Source organism: Notamacropus eugenii, chromosome 5, assembly GCF_028372415.1.
Source record: "Notamacropus eugenii isolate mMacEug1 chromosome 5, mMacEug1.pri_v2, whole genome shotgun sequence".
Classification (NCBI taxonomy): Eukaryota; Metazoa; Chordata; class Mammalia; order Diprotodontia; family Macropodidae; genus Notamacropus; species Notamacropus eugenii.
The window spans coordinates 311,025,230-311,040,345 of record NC_092876.1 but is presented as its reverse complement, the minus strand read 5'-3'; the positions used below and the strand labels follow the sequence as shown (position 1 = coordinate 311,040,345).

At 39.7% G+C, this 15,116-nt stretch overlaps 1 protein-coding gene across 7 annotated transcripts in view; it reads right to left on the bottom strand.

Moving 5' to 3' along the window:
* The window catches only part of GLI2 (GLI family zinc finger 2), a 394,999-nt gene that overhangs the window by 261,264 nt on the left and 118,619 nt on the right, over nt 1-15,116 (bottom strand). For 2 of the 7 annotated variants that reach the window (XM_072613384.1, XM_072613385.1), the window contains exon 1: nt 1,030-1,343. The exons of 4 other annotated variants lie outside the window; for them this stretch is intronic. Coding sequence is in view for 1 of the 3 variants with exons in the window: in XM_072613382.1 (XP_072469483.1) it covers nt 1,030-1,169 (140 nt within the window). In the remaining 2 variants the exon portion in view is untranslated. Of the gene's footprint in view, nt 1-1,029; nt 1,344-15,116 lie in introns of those variants that run through there. One more of the 7 variants, XM_072613382.1, reaches the window with a different exon arrangement.

Below are 15,116 nucleotides of genomic sequence, written 5' to 3'. Positions count from 1 at the left end.
TCCCTCCCTCATAAATTTCAGTTTTATCTGTGAATTTCTTTCACCATGGAAGCTCACACTTTCTATAACTTTGTTGAAGCACAGGCTCATGCCCTAATTTGGTCATTCCCCCTACCCCCACTCTTTACTGCTCCCCCCCCAAGCATTCAGTCAAAATCAGAAAATACACTGCATACCAGTCTTTTTCCTTCCTATTAAAACACAATCCATTAAGTCCAAGAGCCAATTAAACCCATATTGGAGCATCTTGCTGAGCACACAGCGAAGGCCTCCCTTGTTCTACCCCACTAATGAAGACCCCTCCCTCTTTCCTGAACACAGCCAGCAAGCAGCTTCAGATTGGCTTACTCCAAGAGATAACAGGTCAGGAAGGAACATGTCATTTCAGCAGAGGCTTTTTTGGCCCGAGTACTCACTTTTCAAATTTCCTTAAGGAGAGATCATTTGGTTTTGGCCAAGCATCTGAAACCACTCATAGGCCACACGCAAGTTACCAAGTAAGCAAATGACATCCTCTTTAAAACTCCTTATGGTCACAAACAGCTCTAGAATAAGATATTCTTAAAGCACCTAAGCAAATTGTTTCTTCAGGCATTCTGCATTGTAAGCTGAGGGGCCATCCTGGAAGGGGGTTACCCCACCATCTTCCTTGAAGCCAGAAGTTTTCCTACTCTTTTCCATTTTTTCCCCTTCTTTTTCTTTAATGGAAAGTACTAATACTCAAAAAAAAAACCCAGCCAGATTTATTTTGCTTATCAATTTTTTTGCACAGTAAAAGAGAAAAGTTGGAGCCCAAGAAAGAAAAGTTTGGCCCCTCCGGTCCCCCAGCCCCCAACCACATGCTGGGCTGCTTAAAGTTCATAAAGTTGTTTCTGGCTGTACTCAAGCTAAACCAGAGAGTGGCCCGATCGGGAACTATTTAGTTTCAGCCAGAACGTAAAAGAAGGGCAAAAAATATTATATTATCCCTTTGTACAAGATAGCATAGGGATTGCCTCCTGGTTTCCTGACCCCCTCCAGCCAGCCTACCTTGGCACTTTGAGTGGAGGAGAGGAGGCCAGGGCCAGCGTCTGCAGGAGATTAAAGCCGTGAGGCCACCCTGAGGAGATCCTCAGGGCGGCTCCAAACCTTCTCGTGCCACAAACCCTTCTCCTTGCCTTATGCATCATAGTGCTGACGTTATCGCCTGGAAAGGGGGGTTGTGAAGGGGGGGAACTAATGCTCACCAGCTGGCTCAGTTGTTTAACCCTCTCCAGCTTTCAAGGATCTCTAGTCCCTAACTACGGCAGAAAAGAAGGAGGCTGTCTCTCACCCTTGAGAAGGGGGTTCATAGAATGAAGAAATGCAAAGGATTTTAAGTTGGCAAATATAAAGGACTAAGAGATTATACAGGAAAAAAAGTAGGGGAGGGCAGAGATAAAGTAGGAGAGAGCTGGAGAAAGAGAATTCTCAAACTCAATTTAAGTCCACGTGGTCTCCCCACATTAGAATGTAAACATCCTGAGGTCAGGAACTATTTCCATCAGTCAGTCAAAAGAATTTAAGTCCCTACTATATGTCAGGCTCTGTGCAAAGCACTGGGGATACAGCTAATGGCAAAAAAGTCCCTGACTTCAAAAAGCTCACATTTTAATGGAAAAAAATAATATGTAAAATATACTAATGTAATTCATATGCACACGTGTATCTATGTAAATATATACTGTCTACCTAGTTTTATATAATACATACATACATACCTAAATACATTACATAGTAGATAAGGGAAAGGCACAGGGAATGAGGGGTGGGGAGAGGGGGGGACCAGGAAATACCTTCTTTAGCAGGAAGGATTTGAGCTGAACTTCAAGGGAAGCCAGGGAAAAGTGGAAGTGAAAGTGAGAAAGCAGCAGAGATTTTCAGGAAAAGGGGACAAAGTCAACACAAAAACACGGAGATCTACGATAAGGCACCCCAGTTTAAGGAACTGTCAAAAGATCACTGTATCTGGAGGGAATAACGAATCAGAAGGCTGTAAAGGGTGGAAAGGGCCAGGCTACACTTTTTGTGCTTATATCCCCAGAACTTCACACAAAGCTTGGTACATTGTAAATACTTAATAGATACTTGTTGATTATAATCCTGAGAGAATTCATACTGAGTTGAAAGAAAATCAGAGCCTTGTGGTCATGGGAGCCTGCCTTGGAAACACCTCTGAGTGCAGTCTCAGTGGATACTTTTTTAAATGATTTGTTCCACCAAAATGCCAAAACATTCCACCAAAAATCTACCCCATCTCCCAAGTTTTTCTCCCTACTGTTGCTTATAATCTCACCAGGCAAAGAAAACAACTTCACACACACACACACACACACACACACACACACATAAACACACACACACTTTTTTAAAGGGAAGAGTCAAGTCATATTTCTTTTTCTTTCTAATGGTGAATAGGCAAAAAAAAGGTTATTTAATAAATATTTGTGGATAAATATACAATCTTCTATGCCTGACATAGATTCTCATCTTTTCCCCTTCAGCTCAAAAGAAAGAGAAACCATCAGAAATGAGCCTCAGTTATTGTACATTCTGTCAACTGCCATTCTCTGTTGATGAGTATTTTTGCCTTTCTAAGGAACAATGACACTGAACTAAGAAGTTCCAGTCACCTTAATATCAAAAACTTAGAAGAAATTTAAAAAAACTCGTATAATCATACAAAATGCCTGTCAAAAAGTTCACTTGATCAAGTTCATGAACTTTATTCACAAGGACCCTCAGACCTTCACTCAGGACCTATTTACTCATTTTTCATCCTAACAAGTTTTGTTATCTGGTCTTTCGAACCTGACCATATCAGAAGTCACAAGTTAGAAAGAGAAAAGCTATTAAAAACAGCATAATAACAATGATGAGAAATAAAGCCACAGCTTGAAAATAAGGGAAGAGAGAGAATAATTATGAAACACAGACACAAAAGTTCAAAAACCACAGCAGTGTGGGGACATTCAGTGAGAGGGCAAACAATTCTATCAAGCAGTAGTTCCAAAAGGTGTGATTATATTTGCAGCACAGGACAATCGTTGATGCTCATAATGGTAAGCCTGAGTTACAAAAAGGTTTCATTGTATTCTGGATTATATACGGAAGGCCACAAAGTTTATGATAAAATGTTTGTTTCTTTTTTTGTTAAGGTTTTGTACTTCAAAAGTCAGCTTCAATTATCTGAAAAACCTCTTATATGGAAATAATTCAGCATTATCATTCAGAAATTTTATTAAGTTAATACTATGTCTGTGCCAAAGCTTCTTAGAAGGGAGGTGATGAAGAGGACTTAAAAATGAGAATAACATAGTCCCTGAATGAATAAATAATAAAAAGAATTTAGCACTTGGAGTCAAAAAACCTGACCTTACCACCTCCACCAGCTATGTAGGCTTGGAAAATGTGTCTTCTCTGACCCTGTGCGTCTTTATCTGTAAAATAACGTTCATAGTCAGTGGTGCACTGGAGCCTGTTTGAACAAGAGCTGATTGTGAAAATTTCAGCGGAGCTCAGCAAACACTACAAATCAAGGCTCGGTTTATTGTTTGGTTGATTGTCTACACTTAGAAAAGGTTGGAAAAAATGCTAATGATGCAGGTTAAATTTAAAAGTATGTTGTGGTAAATACATTCCTCCATCTCTCCTCCGCCCCCAGAGTTGGTTGCTAAACATTTGCCAGCACTGATTATGTCACTTCTATAACCTACTCTGTAAAATGGGGATAATCATAGTACCTACCTCCCAGGGTTATTGTAAGGATCAAATGAAATGACTACAAAATGCTTTGCACAGGACTGGGCACATGGTAAGAGCAATTTAAACATTAGTTATTTTTATTATTGCTGTTATTAGTACTCAGAGTTGTGAGGATAAAATGAAGTCATGGATAGGTAAGGAGCTATAAAATTATGGTGTTCTTAGTCTTATCAATGATTTGTGAACCCTAGTCATGTGTCTCTTTCCCATGCCCCATTCTCCAAGGACCTTCTCCTTAGAGCTCAGATTTTCACTTCTGTGAAATGGGAAGGTTATGCTTCAAATAATCTCTAAATTTGCTTTCAATTCCAAGTCTGTAGTTCTACGAAAGTAATTTGAGTTTTATTCACTCTCCCTGTGCTCCCTGGGAAAGAGGTGGATCATTAAGAAATAAATAATCCATCAAGATTAACTGTCTCTACGTCCAGCCTGGTCTTCTGGAACTTACAAATCTACTCGGAAGATAAGTCCAAGATAAACAATTCACTGTGATAGTTAGGTGGGGCCATGATTTCATTTAGTGTGCCTCTCCATTGAGGTAGATGGTTGAGGCCTGCCATAAATCCCCCCAAGGGAGAGCCACCCAGTGCACTGGAGATCCTCTGTCCACCATCTTTCAATATTTTATGGATAAAAGGGCAGCATTTGTGCAACAGTGAGTCAGAAAGAACAGAATATAAAGCACTAGGTTCCCATCAAGAGCTGATACCCAGCCTCTTTTAGAAGCAAGGGAGACCTATTAACTTTCCTACAGCCCATCCCACAAATCTGTAAGCATTTAACCAATTTCTACATATAATAAGACAAACCTTTTCTGGCCTGGCCTTAGTCCAGGCTTTGTCTCCACTAAGCGTCTGAGACATTTGGCCTGGAGCAGAGAGAGACAGACTAGTCCTTGCTAGTTGGAAAGGTCAGTGCAGACCATTCATCATAACCACTGCTCACATTAGCTCAGAGGGGCAAGCTGGAGAGGCAAATCATATTTTTTTTCTTTAAGAAAGAAATCTTCACCCAAATGGCAACACCAAAGGACAGGCTCAAAACTAGGAGGTTGTTTAAATCCAAATGGCTGGTCATAATTTATGACTGGTGGAGCTGACTTCTCTCCCGCCACACATGTGTTTTGGGGTATATGCTGCACATCTCTCTTTGCTTCCCAGTCTCACGATCACTGGGCTCCAATTCAATGGTTACTTACTCTCTCCCACGCTCAGCAGTAGTAAGAGAGAAATTACTTTTTCCAAGTGCAACCCTGTCTATGTGTTTGTCTTAACTCAGCCATGTGAATACCTGTATTTTAGAGAGGAGGAAACCCAGGCAGGGAACTCAAACAGGGCTGGCCTCTCATATCAGGGACTAATTAGGTCCCTCTGGGGTACCAAGGCACCACAGATTTTTAGAGTCTTGTCTCATAGCCTGTGATGTTTAAAAACATTGTATGAAGCTTGTTTTTCAAAATTATAACACTTGAAAAACAGAAAACAGGCTATTAATTTATTTCAAGTCTTTTTAAAGTCTTAACATATTTTACATTGGAAATATCAAATGCTTTTAAAATTATTTTTAGAATATGAAAACCTCCAAATTTAATACAATCATGTTTTTTTGAAAAGGAAAGGAATTTGGAAAAGGTTGGTAATCATTAAATAAAATTTTAATTTTTGGCAAGAAAATTAATTTTTTTCCTCCCAAATAATATGAAATCAGTACGGACTTTATAGTGAGGACTAAGCTCTGCAACTTACTACCTGTGTTAGCTTGAGTACATCACTTCAGCTCTCCGGGCCTCAATTAGCTTATCTACAAAATGGATGCATTGAAATAGATGCTGTTGTAAGGTTCCTTTCAGTTCTAAATCCTATCATCCAAAAAAAAAAAAAAGGAGGGGGTTGTGCCTAGTGGCATATTGATTAATCCAGAACTTTGCTATATTTCCTGGTGGAACTTAAAATATAGGGGACAAGCAGGTGATCTGACCCTTCAAGATTATCTACCCGATGGCGGGCATTCCAAGAATCCTTATTTCCTGTTCTGCAAATATCATCCTATTCTGAAACTTGAGACTCTTTTGCAAATGCAAAAACAAAACAAAACTGCAAAACACAAACACAAACAAACAAACAAAAAATCACAGGACTCTCAGAAGTCACTCTTTCAAATGGGTAGAATGCACTTAACATTTCCCACCCGGTCCTGTTCCTCTGGATTTCTCCATCATGCCCTACCCCCGGCATCTTTTCAGCTTCCTTTTGTATTTGTTGTTTTGCCCCATTAGATTATAAGCTCCTTTAAGGCAGGGTCTGTATTTCTTTTTTATATTTATATCCCTGAGGCTTAGGGTAGTGCCTGGATTACAGTAGGCATTTAATTAATGTTTACAGGCTGACTCACTGACTACTCAGAGACTCAAGGTTTTCCTCATCCCTTACTTTCAGAAGTAGCACTGGTTTGTCAGGAGGCTATATGTCAAACAAGACATATAACAGGAATACTTAGAGAATAACACAGGATGCAGTCCTGTAGCTCAAAGGGGACTGACTAACTGTTATCACATTCCCATAGACTGATAGTTGGTATTGCTTCCATACAGACCTGGGGTCAGTTTGGTGAAATGTAGAAAATGGTTATCTCCCATTATTATCTAATGCAAACTCCAACCAGACTAGGGTGGACACACTGAAATCATTCTTAATCTCTAGCCTTTGTCTGAAATGTTTCATCCATCTGGATCTTGGCATTCATTCATTCAACGGATATTTATTAAGCATCTACTGTGTGCAAATTATCCACCTCCCTTACCTTTTAAAGCCCAGCTTATATCCCATTTTCAACATGAAAACTCTATTGATTCCCTTAGTTTAGGCATGGTTCTTCCTTCTGAACTCCCATGGGAGATATGTCTATACCCTTTGTGCCTCAGTTATCTCATCTATAAAATAAAGGAGCTTAACTTGACTACTTATCTCTATAGTCCCTTCCAGCTCTAAATCTAAGCTTTTATATCCAATTATTTGGTGCTTGGCACATAATGGCCTCATACTGCTAGTTATCTTTCCACGAGTGTTCATCTTCTCTCTAAAACCAGACTATAAGGTATTTAAGGGAAGAGACCTCCTGTGCTTTGCATGGTGGGTATGTCAAACAAATATTTCTTGATTACTTTATATGGGCCATATATTGCACGAGGGGCGTGAGGTGAAACAAAAGAGGAGTTGGGGGTGGGAAAGGATGGACACACGGGCATTCTCTTCATCAGATACACCACACTACACTACCTTAGTCAGGCTCATACATCTCAACGCTGGTGATTTGCAGCCCAGGTTAAAGACCTGCCTCAGTCCATCTGCTGTAAAAGGCAGAAAACCACCCGTCAATAGGGGAAGCTTTTCTCCTCCCCATTTTAAATGTGTTTTTTTATGAGTAAACATTTCTAGATAAAGACTTACTGTCTGCAGAGACCCCTTTTATATCCCAAAGGTAAGGGTTTAAGTGATCTTATAACAGCCGTTACTTATTTTTACAATGGTCAGCACACTTGGGCTCCATGTCTGAGGGTTTCATTTCACTGTATATATTTTTAGTGACTGGTTATAAATCAGTCTCATCCTGGATATCCATGATTCTGCCACAGCCCCCACCATCATGGCCTCTTCCACCACCCCCCAATATTAGAATGACCTTTTTTGCTAGGGCTGAAGCAAACGAAGTAAGGATGAAAATGAAACTATCTTTATTCACCTTTCTGGGCACTGCTTGAGAACAAGGTCTCTACTTTCAAGAAGCTGATGAGCAACACTAACTTTCTCTGCCTTCCAAAATTATGGGAAGAGAAAATCTTCCAGCTCAGCGAATTTTTCAGATAAATATGGTGTATTGGATAGAGTGCTCGGCCATAGAACCATGAAGACCTGGGTTCAATCCCTATCTGTGGTACCAAATGTCTTCTGTGACCCTGAACAAGTCACGAGTAGCCCAGGGAACTCCTAAAAAGCAGATCTGCCTCAGTGGAAGTGATGTCTTCACCAACCATTCCCTAAACAGATGAAATCACTGGAACCAAACTAGGAGGGAAATATCTAATAATAATATTGACAATAATGATAGATAACATTTACATAGCATTTATATGTGCCGGGCACTATGCTCAGTATTTTACAATACACAATATGCAATCCTCACAACAACCCTGGGAGGTAGGTGCTATTATTATCCCTATTTCATAAAGGAGGAAACTGAGGCAAACAGAGGTTAAGTGACTTGCCCAACGTCACATAGCTAAACTCAAGTCTTCCTGATTCCAGACCCAAAGCTCCATCCACTGCATCTCCACACTGTCCCAAAAAATTTTCCCCCTGTCTTGGGTAGTAATCTTTCTAAAAGAATTTTTGTTTTCCCTGATACCTCAAACTGCATATTCCACAGACATCTTAAACTTGATATGTCCAAAACTGAACTAATTTTCTTCCCCCAAAACACTTCCTCCTTCCAAACTTTGCTATTATGTGAAGAGGATCCTCCTAGTTACCCAGGCTTCCAATCTGTCATCCTTGACTCCTCACTCACTGTCTCTCACCTCACCAAATCGAACCCTGTCAATTTTCCCTACAGACTCTCTTCCCCCCCACACCCTCTCCCCTCCCCTGTCCCCTACCCCCTACCTCTCCACCCACCCTTACCACCCCCTCACCTCCCACCCCCAGTCACAACTATCACTTGGGTATAGGAAGGACTCCATTCCTAGTCTCCCTGCCACAAGCCTCTCCCCACTCCAGTCCATTTATCATTCAGCTGTCAAAGTGCACCTTCCCTAAGCACAGGTCTGACCATGTCACCCCTATTCAATAAAAACAGTGGCTCCCTATTGCCTCTAAGATCAATATAAAATTCTCTGTCAGCATTCAAATCCTTCCCAACCTGCTCCCACCCACATACCTTTCCAGTATTCTTATACCTTACTCCCAACCCCCTCCCAATTATTCTGTGATCCAGTGACACTGTAAGAAACTCTACTTCCAGACTCTGGGTATTTTCACAGGTTATCTCTTCCAGTACCTTCCCTCCTAATATCCATTTGTCGGCTAGGTTCCCTGGCTTCCTTCAAGTCCTAGATAAAATTCCATGTTCTTTCCTGATCCCCTTTGATGTGAATTCCTTCCTTCTAGTGATTATCTCCCTGTACAAAGTTTGTTTGTACAAAGTTCTTTACACGTTGTCTCCTCCATTCAGTGTGAGCTCCATGAGAGCAGGGACTTTATTTTTAAGCCTTTCTTTGTATCTCCAGCACTTAAAACAGTACCTACCACATAGTAAACACTTAATAAACTCTTGTTGACTGACTACTGAACATACTTTTCTTGATAACATCTCAATAACAGCTCACATCTCCATAGTGCATTGGAGTTTACAATACTTCCCTTTCATCAATATTGTGAGGTAGATGGTACAAGTTTTAATTTCCATAAGGAAACATTCTCAGAGAAGTGTAATGATTGCCTGAGGTTATATAACCATTTATATTTGTAACAGTTTGCAAATAAATTTATATGTACTAATATGATCTTGATAAAAGCTTGATTATTTGGTAATAAAAACTAGTCTTATCCTCATTTTATAAATTAAAAAATGAAAGCTCAAATCGAGATGGTAGATTGCCCAAGGTCATACAGCAAAGTGATTGAGCCAGGATTCAAATGCATTTCTTGTGACTTCAGATTCCTCTCCCTTTTCCCAAGCCACAACACTATTCATGCTGCTTCTAATCAGCTGCTGGCTGGGAGAGCAAGTGACCAAGCCTTTGAACAATGCATCCAAAATAGGGATGGATAATAATATTTCACATTTGTATAGTGCCTTAAAGTTTTCAAATGACTTTCTTTACAACAGCCCTGTGAGTTAGGTAGTACAAATATAATCATCCTCATTTTAGAGATGAGGAAATTAAGCCTTAGAGAGGTTAAAGGATGTGCCCATGATCACATAGCTTAGAAGTTTCTGAAGTAGGATTCAAACCCTGGTCTTGTGATTCCAGATCTGCTAGGCCATGCTCCCTCTTTCGTTCATTCATTTCAGTCCTATCAGGGGTTTTCTTGACCAAGATACTGGAGTAGTTTGCTATTTCCTTCTCCAGATGAAAAACCAAGGCAAACAGGGTTAAGTGACTTCTCTAGGGTCACACAGCTGGGACCAGATTTGTACTCAGAAAGATGTCTTCCTCACTCCAGGCCCACTGTTCTATCCTTTGCACCACCTAACTCCTTGCTTTTACCTCTCTAGGAACTGTTTAAGAAGATCTCAAGGGTTATCTCCTGCTAGTCAAATGCATGAGCTTCTGATAACGGTTTTCAAGACTTCTCAAAAGTAGTCTTTTGTGCTGAACCCGAAGGTTCCAATCTGTTGTTTTACACTACTGAGCTCACTAGTTAAGAGACTGTCAGACAAGTGAGGTGTCATTTTTAAAAAATCATTAAAGTACTATGATTTTTTAAAATGCCACCATTAAGGTCATCATCCCTAGGGGACCTGGGGGCCAGGGAATCTCATTAGGAGGTGAAGGGCCTGTGTCAGAACATATGTCTCCTGTGCCTGGGCCTCCTTCCACCATTTTACTAAGGGTGAAATTGGGTTAAAATAACAACTATGAACATAATAATAACCCATGTCTGGAATCATTAAAGGGGGAAAAGTCAACAAAAGAGCAGTCAAAGGAGTTCATGTGGAACTAAGAAAGGACAGTCCTACCCTTTCTGCTAATTGTCTCTGCTAGCTGGTAGAGTTTCCTTATCTCTTTCATTGATTGCCTCCCCAAATCACTACCCAGCATATGTTTCCAGGGAAACTGCCTCAATTTACCATATTCTCCAGGGCAATCATTTCTTGAGCACTAATTCTGTGAAATCATGGAAAAGAAAAAAACAAAGCTGTAAAAGTTTGGGTTAGATTGGGTTCTTAATCTGTGGTCTGTGAACTTTATATTGACCTACTAAAATTTGTTTAGTCAGCCATTCTCTCATTGATGGGCATCTACTTTGTTTCCCTTTCTTGGCTGCCACAAAAAGTGCTACCATAAGTATTTGGGGTATATAAGGAACCTTTCTTTTTGTCAGTGACCTCTTGTAGGAATGTGTTTAACAGCAGAATCTCTGCTCAAAAGTAACAAAAGGTATGTCAAAGTGGAATTTATCACTTCATTTGCATAATTTTAAATAGTTTTACAGAATGGTTGTTACCTATTAATATTAAAATGAATCTGTGTCTCTGATCTTTACCTCCCAAGCACTACCAGTTTATTTCAACCAGCAAAATCCTTTATATCTTCCCTCACATCTAACAACAACATTCTCTCATTTCTATTCCATTTAGGCTAGCTCATCTTGGAAAACTGTCTGGGCTCAACCAAGGTGTCAGTTGTGGTCCTGCAGGTAATGTTTCCCAGACGTTGTTTTCTCGCAAAGGAAAGAGATTCAAAACTCACTATCTCATGTAGGAATCACTAAAGACAAACTTCTTTGACAATCATTTTGTTGAGCTTATGGGATCACAGATTAAGAGTCTGAAGGGACCTTAGGGACCATTGAGTGAAGGAGTTCTTTTTGTGTCATGGACTTCTTAGGTGGTACCATGAAGCCTATGAACCACTTCTCAGAATGTTTTAAATGCACAAAATAAAATACAAAGGACTACATGTTAAATCAATTAAAATACTGAAGTATAATTATTAAAATGTTTGTTGTGAGGGATGCCTCAACCTTCTAGGCTATGAAAAGCAAAAGATATCAATAAAAATACATTTTTAAATGACATATAAACAACTTATGAATTACCATCTTAAGTTAAGACATCAGGCATTTTTTTCAACAGAAGCAGTGCTGGCAACTTATAGGTTTTTTGTTTTTTCTCCTTCATTTTAACAGCTGAGCTGAACAGGATAACAACGTCCCTGATGAGGGCAGCTGGGAAGTCTCGAAAAACAGAATGCTCAAGGACACATATGGATGCCATACACGTGAACAGGATATTCTTTTGTTTATCCTGAACACCCTGCACCAACTTCTCATTAAATGCTTCCATTTATGGAAACCCTGCCGGATAGGTCTTATAGAGGTCTTGTCATCCATCCCCCAGCCTACAATAAAAATGAAAGGGACCTTACAGAAGGAGACAGTATGGCATCAAGACTGTGTTTAAGAGTATCCAGGGATTCTAGACTTTTTCTTCTCTGGGCGTCCACTATAACAACATTTAACTATCCTCACTGTCAGGAAATTCTTTCAGGGTTGCTGAAATTCAGGCTGTGAACCAGATGAGTTTTAATCCCTTATATTTGTATACTCCTTTCTACTCTTCAAAGTTCTTTTAAAAGTATTATCTGTGAGAGGCCACATGATGTGGTGAAAAGAATACAAAATTTAGAGTTAGAGAAACAGTATTCAAAGCCGAGCTTTGTGACCTGGAGTAAATCATGCAACTCTGTTTTCTTACCTACAACATGGCAATATGTAATGTACCATCTGCCATCAGAGTACAACATTCTTGGATTCCCCCTCCCCTTTTCTATCTTACTGATACCCAGAAGAACAGAATGGTATAGTGGAGAGAGATCTGGCCTTGAATCCAGAAAGGTCTGGGTTCAGATTCTATCTGATGCGTACTAGCGGTATGACCTTGACCTTATACTCTTGGAGTGTTAGGCCAGAGGTGTCAAACACAGCCCACAACACTCCAGAGATCAGCCTGAACCAGATTAAAATGTAATTGAGAATTATTTAACAAAACAAATAAAAATACTATAAAACATAGAAAACATTACATTTTAAAACTAAGTCAATATATGGCCTGCTAGGATGCTTATATATGGTTTAGTGACCTCTGAGTTTGACAGCACTTTCTAAGTAACTCTCTGAGACTGTGTATTTCAGATAAGGTACTGACTTACATTGGTAGAAGGACTTTTCTCACCTGAGAGTTTAATACCAACGATATCACAGGCCTAATCCCTGCCCATATCCCTAAAGCAAACTAAGCCTAGAACTAGTATTTCAATCTCCAATTCCTAACTGATGTTCTTTGCATGATATCCTAGTGAATAAGGATTATAGAATACATACTAGAAGTGTTTGGGATTTTTGTCTAGATCTGCAACTTATTTTTTAAGTTCATAGGGACAATGATGGGGTCCTCGGGTATATTTAGAAAGGAGAAACTCAACCAGAGTAGCCTCAAAAGATTAGGGACCGGGAAAGTCAACCCAAAGGCCAAAATTCAAACTCACTCTGACTGAAGAAGAAAGAGACCCTTATTCAGAGAATGATGAACAAGATGGAAGAAGAAGTAGGTTTACACAGGCAGCATCCTGATGAATTTAGGTTAGTAGCCTGTCATGGATCTGTCATCTGCAAATTGATCAAAACCCTTTTTTGAACTTATTTATGTTTTCTGACTGTATCACCTCTTAGAAGAATACAATTTATTCCCTGGCATGTAAAAGACTCTCCCCCCTCCCTTTATAGGGGGTGGGGCTCCTAAAACTACCTCTTTCATGCTACATAGGGACAGCAAGGATAGTTCTTGTGTCTTTGTACTTCGGGTCATTTTTCCAGACCAAAGGAACCCCATTTCTTTGCTCTTATTATCAAAACTCAATCATTTAAATTGTCCATTTAGGCCATATCTTCTCCATCCTAAATCCATGAGTAATACTAGAGGTTTTGGTGAAAATTCAGCTGATAGCTACATAGCACACTGAATTCAAATGCTACAGCTACTTCATTCTCCTAAGGGGTCTGAGGTGTGATTTTTACCTCTTGCTACCATAGCTCTCATTAGCGGCACCCATCTGAGTTTGCAGAAGGAAACAAGGCACTTTAAACCAAATATTAGCATTATAATTACTGTTTTCATTATTGTCAGTGTTAGCATTAGCATTATGACAGCCCCACAGCAACTTTGTGGCCTGTTTTTGAATTGGACAGATAAGATGTCATCACACTTTCATATATCCACTTATGTTTGCAACAAAGAAGGGGTGCATGGCCTTGATTCTAAGCAGGGCTTCAATATATTACACCACTCATCCCATAAGACATTCTCCAATCTATGTGGCACAGCATTGCCAGAATAATATTCCTCAAGCCCTCTCTAGACCCAATAAAAACAGCCTACCTGTTTTAGAATCTTCAGAACCTCTCCACTATCTACAAGAAAGAGGACAAACTGCTTCACCTGCCCCTGGAGGCCCTTCAGAGACTGGCCCCACCTTTCATCTCTGACCTGACTTTTCACTCCCCTCCTTCTCCAAACCTTCCCTTCCACCATGTTTTCTGAACACATCATAGGTATTCAAAGCTCTGTAGCTTTGTATTCCCTACTCCTTTCGGGCACCGACTCATCCTCTTCACTACTTAAAATCCCATATCTCCTTCAAGGAGCAGCTCAAGGCTTAACCTCCTTCCTGATGCCTTCCCTAATTCCCCTGACCTCAGCAATGGCTCCTTTCTCCAAGAGACAACAATACCTATTATAACCTTAACATTTTTATGGTACTCAGCATGAGCAACATTATAATACTAGTTTTATTTTTAGGTACATATCCTATAAAAGCCCCTTGTGGACTGGTAGCATGTAGACACAATAAAGCAAGGGCAGGGTTTGCAATGAACTCTAGATTAGGAGTAAGGCAATGTGAGTTCTAGTGCTGTTCAGCTTCATATCCTTGGGCAAGTGTCCCTTCGTTTCTCTGAATCCCAATTTCTTCAGTCATAAAACAAGTAGGTTGGACTATGTTAGGTGATCACTACCATCCCTTCCTGCTCCAAACTTCAATGATTCTTCATCTTTCTGCTTCTTCAAGCCCCCCAGGGACTATCATAGCAACTACTTAATAAATGTTTGTTGATTCAATATTCTCTTTATGATTTAAAGATGGATTTTTCTATCATCTAAGACCCTTGAGAAGATGTAAAGTATATATTTAACCCTGGTTTATTTTGGAAAACAAACTCATATTTAGTCTTGGAACTGCCTAGTTTAACAATGTTTTTACTGAACATTTAATGCAAATTAAATATTAAAAGAATATCACTTTGCCCTTCCATCTACCCAAAGAGATAGTATAATGTGATAATAATGTATATAGCTCTGTATAATTTTTCAATTTTTAATTATGATAGCATAACTGCTTTCTCCACTAAATTCTACTTTGAAAACTTATCGCAATGCAAAAGTGAGCCTGGGTTCTTCAAGGATATCTTAGCAGAATGCAAAATCTGCAAGGTCCTTCTAAGCTTGAAAGGCTTTGAACATGAGGTCAACAAGGGTCTGTAGGTCTCCTGTTCCAG